This window comes from Spinacia oleracea, chromosome 6 (assembly GCF_020520425.1).
Source record: "Spinacia oleracea cultivar Varoflay chromosome 6, BTI_SOV_V1, whole genome shotgun sequence".
Classification (NCBI taxonomy): Eukaryota; Viridiplantae; Streptophyta; class Magnoliopsida; order Caryophyllales; family Amaranthaceae; genus Spinacia; species Spinacia oleracea.
The window spans coordinates 116899637-116909891 of record NC_079492.1 but is presented as its reverse complement, the minus strand read 5'-3'; the positions used below and the strand labels follow the sequence as shown (position 1 = coordinate 116909891).

General features: G+C 43.7%; 1 protein-coding gene across 1 annotated transcript; it reads left to right on the top strand.

The window, feature by feature from the left end:
* Positions 1 to 238: 238 nt before the first annotated feature.
* Positions 239 to 881, top strand: LOC130462499 (uncharacterized). The gene is made up of 2 exons (XM_056830838.1): positions 239 to 340; positions 417 to 881. The coding sequence occupies exons 1-2, from the start codon at positions 257 to 259 to the stop codon at positions 723 to 725; spliced, it is 393 nt and encodes a 130-aa protein (XP_056686816.1). The 5' UTR covers positions 239 to 256; the 3' UTR covers positions 726 to 881.
* Positions 882 to 10255: the final 9374 nt, after the last annotated feature.

The following is a 10255-nucleotide window of genomic DNA, read 5'->3' as shown; positions in this document are numbered from 1 at the left end:
CGAACCTTCCCTTTCGGGAATGGGGACAAAAGTAGGTGTCTACAATGGGTGCTTCCCGATGCTCGGATCTCGTATATCGGGGAGAGTGGATCCGAGATTGTGGAGACTGTCCTGGAAGTCCGGGTTTTCCATGCTCCGCTACCTGAGGGAGTACAGGCGGTATGCACCTTTCATTTATGCATCCTTCTTATATCCTTTGTTTTTCCTTTTTTTACTAATATTCCCGTTTCAGGTTCCGGCCCGCACGGTCAATGTGATGGTGGGGGTGATCAACCGGTTTAAGTCCGCGTTGGTTCGGGCCCGATCTGCACTTTCTTGCAGGAGCCCCCACTCCACTCGGGTAATGTGCCGTTTTTCCTTTTGATCTGTACCTTTTATTTGGCTTTCCGTCACTCACTTTCGTTCTTCTTTTGCAGACGGGGACCGGACGAGCCGGGGCCGACGACGCAGTACCATCGGTCGGGGGACGCGGTCCTGGGGAGAGAGAGAGGGCACGACACTCGCCCCTACGGCATCGCCGTTCTGATGTGGGGGTGAGTCCTTCCGGGGAGAGGTCCGAGTCGGAGCGTATGCGACGTTCCGTGTCGGTGGATCGAGAACCTAGCCCCGAGTTGCAGCCACAGCCTCATTTTTGGGGCGATTCTGGCTGGGGGTTCTTATACCACGGGGAGTGGAGCGGATGGACCGGCGAGGCTTGGAGACATGAAGCCGATGACGAGTCTTAGGCTTGTCTCCTCTTTTGTATTTATTCATTCTTGTATTTCGCGTGCATATATATTTTATTTATTTTTGCGAATTCATGGTGCAAGAATGTTTTGAGCCTTCCATGGGCTTTGCTATGAGGCCTCGACATATTATAGCAGTACTAGCTTTCTAAACCAACGGCGAATTTTGAAAAAAAAGAATTCCATATATAAAAATGAGTTCATACAAGAGTGCACACATGTTTTTAGACTAGCCGACTACTTGGGGTATTACATATGCATGTTTTCCTTATGTCTGTATTTGGGGTTTTCGTTTTTTTGCCGACTCGTGCCATACTCCTTTGTTGGGCTTACTCCTGAGAACTCTTGTGGCTTCGTTTTTCGTTCTATTTGGCCTTGCCCGTGCATGGGTTAGGGTATAGTGCCCTTTATAATATCCTTTCCTCTTGATGTGTTCCATGACTTTATTATTATTTAATTTTTTTATTGGACCGAATCCATAAGGATTGCCTACGTATCTTGTCAGAATCAGGTCGCGCGTAGTTCTAGCTATATATTTTTTTGAAAGGGGTGTTCATTACACATCTGCTACCCCCCCAAGTGTTCGTGGTTCTTTTGATGATCCATCAAAGGAGTACGAACACTTGCATAAGCGGGAGAGTTGGTGGCAAGAGGGAATGACGCCCAAACTTGGGCGTTGGAAATTTAGGCGCCTAGGCCTGGGCGTGAAAAATAACAGCGCCCAGACCTGGGCGTTGAAACTGCGGTCTTCGCCCTTTCTACTTTAGCGAGTTTTATGCCGTTTTGTTTAGAGTAATGCGCAGAATGTTTGCTTATGAGTTTTTAATGTGTATTATTAAATGCCTTAACTCCGGACTGAATTTTATTAAATATAGTACTTTTTCAATTGGTCTAAATTCGTGAGGTTAGCGAATTCCGCTCCATCTATGTCGGCTAGTTGGACTAATCTTCCAGGTAGGATGGTCTTTACAAAATATGGTCCGGTCTAATTAGGCCGGAATTTTCCTCGAGGGTCCGTAGTAGGTGCGCAGACTTCTTTTAACACAAAATCGCCTTCTTTGATATTTCGAGGTTTGACTCTTTTGTTGAATTGCCTTGCGATGCGTTTTTGATACACTTGCACGTGATGTAAAGCTCTCAACCTCCGTTCGTCTAAAAGGACGAGCTCGTCGTACCTAGCTTCAACCCAATCGGCCTCGGGCAGCTTGCTTTCTAGGACGATCCGGAGGGGGGGAATTTCCAACTCGATCGGTTGGACTGCTTCCATTCCGTATACCAAGGAGTAGGGTGTTACTCCAATGGAGTTGCGGATTGAGGTTCGGTAACCCCATAATGCAAAGTGTAATTTGTTAGGCCAATCCTTATAATTTTTGGCCATTTTTTCGATTATAACTTTAATGTTTTTGTTGGCCGCCTCTAAGGCGCCGTTCATTTGCGGCCTGTAGGGAGAGGATTTATGATGTTTGACATGATATTTTTCGAGCACGTCTTGGACTTCGGCCCTAAAGTGGGAACCTTGGTCGCTTATGATTTCATGTGGGACCCCGTATCGACAAAATATGTTCTTTTCTAGGAATCGAGCGACATGTTTGGCCGTTAATTTTGCATAGGAGACTGCTTCTACCCATTTAGTGAAGTAGTCAATTGCGACTAAGACGTACTCGTGTCCCCCTACGCATGTGGGTGTTACTTTGCCGATTATATCTATACCCCAGGTAGAAAAGGGCCATGGGGAAGTGAAGGTGTATAGTTCTGAGGGAGGTAAGTGGTTAAGGTTACTGAAGATTTGGCATTTTGGGCAAGTTTTCACAAAGTGATGGCAATCGGTTTCCATGGTGGTCCAGTAATACCCGGAGCGGGATATTTTCCGGGATAGCATTTTACCATTCATATGAGGTCCACACACGCCGTTATGGTATTCTTCCATTAGTCTTTGGGCTTGGTTTTGGTGAACACAAAGTAATTTAATTTTATTCGGCGTGTATTTGTACAACTTCCCCAGGATTATGCTATATTGTGAAGCGAGGAGACGTAGGGCCTTTTGTGCTCGCGGGGAGGTGTTTGGGGGGAATTCCCCACTTGTTTTGTAACGAAGGATGTCCGTATACCATGGTTCTTTTTCGGTGTTTTCAGGCTCGGAGTCTATGGCACAGCAATAAGCCGACTCTTTTCTTCGTTCGACCCGAAGGGTCATTCCGTCCCATTCGTTTGGGATGTTGAGCATTGAAGCTAGCTTTGCTAGTGCATCCGCGAATTGGTTGTCATCTCTTGGTAAGTATGTATACTCGATTTTTTCGAATTGCTCGACTATTTGGTCTAAGTGAGCTTGATATTTTGAGAGACTAGTGCTTCGGACCTTCCATCTTTTGGATATATGGTTGATTATTAGGGAAGAATCCCCGAAGACTTGTAGATGCTTGACTCCGAGGCTAACTGCGGCCTCTAGCCCAACTATGCAGGCTTCATATTCGGCGGAGTTGTTTGTGGCCTCGAAGTCAAGTTTGACGGAAATTGGTATATGGGCCCCTTTGGGACTGACTAGGAGAACTCCGACACCGCATTCCTTCTAATTGGACGCGCCATCAAAGTATAGTGTCCAATAGTCGTCTCGTATCATCAGAAGTTCTTCGTCAGGGAGGAGGTAAGCTTCCGTAGTTTCCTCATTCGTAGCATGCTCGGCCAGGAACTCGGCTACCGCCCTTCCTTTGATTGTTTTTTCTGGCATGAATTTCAGGTTAAACTCTGAGAGCATGACTAGCCACCTGGACAGGCGACCATTTAGGGCGGGCTTTTCGAACATATATTTTAAGGGGTCTAATTGTGACACTATATGAACGGTGTGGGCCAATAGGTAATGTCTAAGTTTTTTGGATGCCCAGACGAGGGCGAGGCAGGTTTTCTCAAGCTCTGTATATCTCGTCTCGTACTGTATGAACTTCTTGCTCAAGTAGTAAATGGCTCGCTCGGACCCATGTACACACTGTGAGAGCATAGCTCCCGCTGCAGTATCCGTGACGGTTAGGTATAGGCGCAAAGGGATTCCAGGCAAAGGCGGGGAAAGGATGGGTGGTTTGCTTAGATATTCTTTGATTTTATCGAAGGCAATTTGGCATTGTTCATCCCATTCGACTTTCTCTTCTTTTCTTAATTTTTTGAATATTGGCTCGCAAGTCATAGTAAGCTTGGAAATGAACCTACTAATGTATTGCAGCTTTCCTAGGAAGCCCCTTATCTGTTTTTCAGTTTTTGGTGGGGGCATTTCGGTAATGGCTTTAATCTTGGATGGGTCTATCTCGATTCCCCGCGTACTAACAACATATCCTAGTAATTTTCCAGAGGTTACCCCGAACACACATTTTTGTTGATTTAGTCTCATGTTATATTTTAAGATTCGGGTGAAGAACTTTCTAAGTGCCGGGAGGTGACCGTGCCGGTCTTTAGATTTGACGATCATGTTGTGAGGGGGTCGAAAAAGCACGAGGCTAATGCGTGACCTCGTCCCTCGTGGGTGTGACGCTTCTTTTTGTCAAATCAAGTGTAATTGGATTTCCTGTGAGTTTACACCCAATTGACTAGTAATATAGGAGTCGCCATTCAGTTTTTAACGACAATGAGAAAAACTGACAAAACCCGGTTATCGTGACATAAAGGGAGTGCAATTATGTTTGACTACGACGGCCGTAGGTTCCCTTGTGATCCCTGGTGGTGGGGATCGCTCAACGTACACCCGCAGGGTAGAGATTGAGGGTTCGGGGGACTGTAACTACCGAGAGGAGTACTCGCTCTTCGATAACTCCAGAGACAGGATATCCTTACTAGCTCAGCATAAATAACTGAAGGGACATGCGTTAACTATTAAACTAACCTGAGTTGATTTTAACAATATGCAACATATAGTACTAGATCGAGCGCGATTATCTGATTTAGATTGTTTTAAGGGACCTAGCATGATAATCCAATTTCCCAAAAATATCATATTTATTAGGCGTGATCGAACAATTAAATTTAGTAAGTTTAACAGTTCATAAAAGGGCGAGGAAAGCAATTAAACCATGGAAAAGGGACACATTACGACGCACCCTTGAGAGGTGCGTCACGGTTCTCAGAAAACTAACCACTTTGACTTTGCTATTTCTCCTTTTATTTAACGAATCTCAAATTATGGGACAGGATACGTTCTGTTCGATTTATGGATCGATTGCGACAGAACGCGTGATTAGTTTTGTAGCGTGAGGCTTAGGCTTAGGGGTTTAGAGTCAATACTCAGAATAATAATTGTATGTTGTGCCCTTTTCACGTCGAACTTAAGGCCCTATTTATAGAAAAGAGTTCGTGGAAAGATAGAATTGTAGAACTCTAATCCACGAGGAATTAGGAAAAAATACGTACCAGGTATTTTCAGCGCCCAGCTCTGGGCGTTGAAAATAGGATCCAGGCAATTTCAGCGCCCAGGGCTTGGCGTTGAAATTGATGTTTGGGCCGTTTCTTTGTCAGATTCGGACTCTTAGAATCCGGAGTGTATGAGACTTAATTGAGTCTTTTAGTGCGTATTAACCTTATGACGGAAAGCGTCTGGGCCCGTTACGAACTCTAGGCTCGTTAGGATTTTAATTAATACGTAACTCTTACTTTCGAATCATATTAGGAATAGGATTCTCTCGCAATTTCTATCTCATTTAGGATTTATGTTGGAGTGCAACACCTAATTCTGACAGGTTTCTATCTTTTATGACTTGCCACTTTTAACCACTACCCATTACGGCAGTTACTATTTTTAGCAGGTTTCCATAAATAACAGGTTTCTATAAATAGAAGGTTTCGGGTGAAATGAAAAGGGGGGATCGAGATTCGTTAATTTATAGGAGATGCGTTGTCAATTGGAGATTTACGTTTTCATCATCGAACCTTCCCTTTCGGGAATGGGGACAAAAGATTCTCATTTTCAGGGTTAATTAAACGAGAAAACCCCCTTGTTTTTATGGGACGTAAAATGAAGGAAAATCCAGCACATCGTTCTTTTTTTTGGAAAAACGGAAAACCAATCTTTAAATTTTGGAAAAAAGGGGAACTACTCACATCGCTTTTTTTGGAAAAAACGGAAAACCAAAAGCTACTCACCTCGTTCTTTTTTGGAAAAAACGGGAAACCAAAAGCTACTCACATCGTTTTTGGGAAAAACGGAAAACCAATCCTTTAATTTTTGAAAAAGGGAAAGCTATTCACATCGCTTTTTTTGGAAAAACGGAAAACCAGAAAACCAGAAAAAGTTATTGCTGCAGCAACTAAGGACCTGCGCGGTTAGTGACGTAGACCCCGCCGGCTAAAGATGGCGAGCCTGTCCGCTAAGGGTGGACACCCCGTCCGATAGAAGTGGACGAATCTGTTTTTGAAATTTGTTTGCTTTTTTTTTTGAAAAATAAGGACCTACGCGGCTTGTGAAGTAGACCCCGCCGGCTAAAGATGGCGAGCCTGTCCGCTAAGGGTGGAAACCCCGTCCGATAGAAGTGGACGAATCTGTTTTGAAATTTGAAAATAAGGACCTACGCGGCTTGTGACGTAGACCCCGCCGGCTAAAGATGGCGAACCTGTCCGCTAAGGGTGGACACCCCGTCCGATAGAAGTGGACGAATCTATTTTGAAATTTGTTTGTGCTTTTTGAAAATAAGGACCTACGTGGTTTGTGACGTAGACCCCGCCGGCTGAAGATGGCAAACCTATTTTGAATTTGAAGACTTTATTTTTCGAAAACTGAGGACCTGCGCGGCTAGTGACGCAGACCCCACCCGCTGAAGGTGGGCGAGCCCTGTCCGCTAAGGGTGGACGCCCCTGAATTCGTCTTTTCGATTTGGAACTCGCGTGGTTCGTGGCGCGATCTTTCCCGATTGAGGTGGGCAAGTCGTGATTTCTTTTGAGAATTTCTTTTATTCATTCTTGCAAGAGCGAATTCTTTCGAGGGATGCTCAGATTTAGTTGTAACCTGAATGTGGGTTGACAACGTGCTTAGACGGACCATTGTCTTGTGGTCATCATCTTTCATGGTTTTGAGCTAGTCTTTATGGCTCAATCTTGCCACTACCTGGGTCCTTGATTTGGGGACTATGTATAAGTGTCAATGGCGACCTTTGTCTTGAGGTCGTAAACCGGTTTTATTTTTTTAGACATCCAAACACGGGACTTCGTACAGCGTAGTATGGGAATATTGTTTTAACTTTGCATAATATATATTTTCTTTCGAGCCCCCAAGCATTCGTGCTTGACGGTCATTTCTTGTTAAAGAGGTTCCTTGGGGATACGCATTCTGTAATGTCCTTGATCGTGTTTGGGATTGTGCTCGTAAGTGCGAGCGATCTTTGTAGTGGTGTGCTACTCTTAACAAAGCCGTGAGGTGCGACTTTCAGTAAAGGAATCGGCAATTTTCAAGTCGAATAAATATGGCAGGGCCCTATAGAAGTCAGAGCTGTTTTTTTTTTTTGGGTCTGGAATCATTTTCGGCTCCCATGCCTGGGTGTTAATGATTTCGGCGCCCAGCGCTGGGCGTTAATGATTTCGGCGCCCAGCGCTGGGCGCTAAAAATAATTTCTGGCGAGGTTTCTTGATGACACAGCCGGCCTCTTGTTCGTCCGTTTTCCTTTTTTTTTCTTCTTTTGAACGGGTTCGTAAATGTTCGATACTTAGAAAAGATGATATGTGTGTGCGAACGAGCGTTCATAGAATGGCCGTGGTGTGCGGTCCATTAATCAGTTTGCTTGAATTGTTTCATTTTCTTTTTGAGCAACGACTGATTTTGAATAGTTTGCTTAGAAGCTTGATAGGGTTCAGGCCCATTCATGAAGTGGGCTCAAACATCGTGCCCTTTCTATTGCTCAAACATTTGCTTCGAGATTTTTTTTTATTTTGCTATGGTTGTTTCGTAGCTTGGAGCCCCAAAGTATGCATGTTGGGATGCTTTCCTTTTGGCGTACGATTTTTGTAGGTTCTTTCGAGAAAGATGCCTTGGAGTTCCGCTCGTGTAGGTGCGAGCTATCCCTTCCGTGGTAGGTAATATTTTGCTACTTTTAATCCTTAATGTAGAAGTCGTGTGGCTTGCATTTTGAATTTGGGCGATAAGTAGTCTTTGCCTCTTTTACACGTGCTCTGGGTCGTGCCTACATTAGTGCAATATGCCTTACTCTCGTTTTTTAGACTTGCACCGTGGGATGGCTGAACTTATGATGCGACGTAGGCTTGTGTGGCCTAACAACATGTATTAGAACATTTCTCCAGGTGTTGGGATTGCATTGGAGTACTTCATCACGCCTCGTTCAGGTGCTCGAACAAGTGTAGCACCTTCTGTGTGGGTTTGCACGGCTTATTACTTCGTTCGATGCGAGGATTCATAGTCGTTTATTTCTTGTTTTTATATCTGGGCAAAACTTGGCTAGCAGAAAGATTCAACGCCCAGGCTGGGGCGTTAAAGATATCGGCGCCCAGCTCTGGGCGTTGAAAATGATTTCTGAGTATATTTTGACAGTTCTTATCCTTGATTTTTTTTCGCTTTTGCTTTGGAACGAGGTAGACTGTGTAACGGGCGCTTGTAGGGCGAGCGTTATGTGCAGTAGTTTGATCGGAGTTTTAGTGACTCGCGATTTTCAGTTACCCTTGTTAGTGGGGTGACTTTATATATTCTAAGTAACGCTTAGAATTTGGGAGGGGTTGTAGCCATTCTAAGGTTCGTTTTACACGATTGACCTTAGGATTGTGCCCCTATGACGTGTGCATAGCATTAGCGTCGAGAATTTGCGATAAAATCGTCGTTTCGAGCATTTTTAGAGTGTTTTTCTCAAGCCCCCAATTGTAGCTACGGGATTGGCTTGGTCCTATAATGCTTGGCATACGTCTTTATGCATTCATGGTGACATGGATCATGAATAGTTTGAAACAGACTCGTTTAGTGCGAGGTACATTCGAGTAGTGATTTGCTACTTCTCTTGTAAATGTCGTATTGTGCGACATTTCCATGGTCAAGGTAGTCACATGTTGAAGTGTGCCTTGACCAAAAGCTAGGTGCCTTTTTTTTTTTTACCCATAATCATATTTAGAAATCTTTTTGACTCACTCGCAACATCGAAAACCAACATGAGACTAAACCAACGACACTTTATTATGTTCGAAGAAGTCTTTGAAAATTATTTGAAATCCGAGTCCTACTGTGTACAATCCGAGGTGTCCTAAGTAGGTTGACTTATAGAAGGGTTCGTACAGGATTACATGAGTGAATCAAAATACTGTTACGATTTTTGGAATGCTGTCTAAGGATTTGCTGGAAGCCAGGGTGCAGGCGTCAAGATATTACTTGTGCCCGTTTGGCATATGCTTTTAGGCTTTTAGGGCCATCTTTTCCAGAATTGCGGGAATATAAACCGTTTTCAAATTGACTTAGATTTACTTGGTGTATGTCTGCAAAAAAGGTCAAGGTATACTTAGTTCTTTCCCTAGCTCTTTCATTTCAATTTTTAGCCCCCAGTTGCTGTTATGTCTTCCCATTAATGATGCTTTCAGATTTCGATTTTAGATGCCCGTGTCATATGTCTGAGTAGGGTGAGCCTTGGTTAAATGCCAAGTTCTATTGACAATTTCTGATTTTTTTAAAGGAGATTAGCAAGCATTCGAATTACCATGAACGGGTGCCCTGAGTTCGAAGGAACGATGGGGCGATGTCGTAGAACAATCTTCTTCATTGCAAGCTTACTGCCTCTACTTCTTGTTGGCGATCGTGACTGTGTCTAGTGGTGAAAGAAGGTCTTTAAGCGAACGACTATGTCTAGTGGTGAAAGAAAGTTTTTAAGTGAGTTAGTTCGCTTTAGGGAGGGTCAAGTCGAGTACTTTAGAGGTCATGGACACTTGCGCTAGCCCCCATTCAATTGAGGCAGAGCGATCTTTTGAGTCTTGGCTAAGTGTCTAGGAGTGTGAGTGCTCCTTCTGGCAAGGGTACGTGCCCTTATTATTTTTCGATGTGTGCTCATTAATTTTGGCATCTTGGCGACTTGGATTCTTTCTTTGACTTAAATTTTTCTTTCGACTTGGATTGCAAGTAATTAAATTTCAATAAGGGACTTCTATTTTTTATTCTTGTTTTTCTATAGGCTTTAATATTTTTGCAAATTGGTTGGACCGAATCATGGATTGCCTACGTATCCGCCTCAAATAGATTTAATTTGGAATCAGGTCTTGCGTAGTTCTTAGCCAGAAAATGGTTTCTTAGAATGCCGAATTCGATAAGTATGTTATGAGATGGAAACAAATTATTTGAAACGGTAGAATAAGTGAAGTTTATTATTATTTTAATCCGCTGCCTTGCCGTAAGCCAAAAATTTGTTTTATATTTTTTTTGAGTCCATGTATTTTTTGGTGGTACGTATATCTGAATACGTGCTGTACCCCTCCAAGTGTTCGTTGTTTTTCCGTGTATGTGCGGACAAAATGACGAGCACTTCTGGACAAAAAATTGGCAGGCAGAGAGATTCGGCGCCCAGGCTGGGGCGTCAAAGTTT

Bases quoted from the DNA above. Each gene is read 5' to 3' on its own strand.
- LOC130462499 (XM_056830838.1), top strand. From the start codon at position 257: ATGGTGGGGGTGATCAACCGGTTTAAGTCCGCGTTGGTTCGGGCCCGA. The intron at 341-416 runs GTAATGTGCCGT...CTTCTTTTGCAG, and splicing joins GGAGCCCCCACTCCACTCGG to ACGGGGACCGGACGAGCCGG.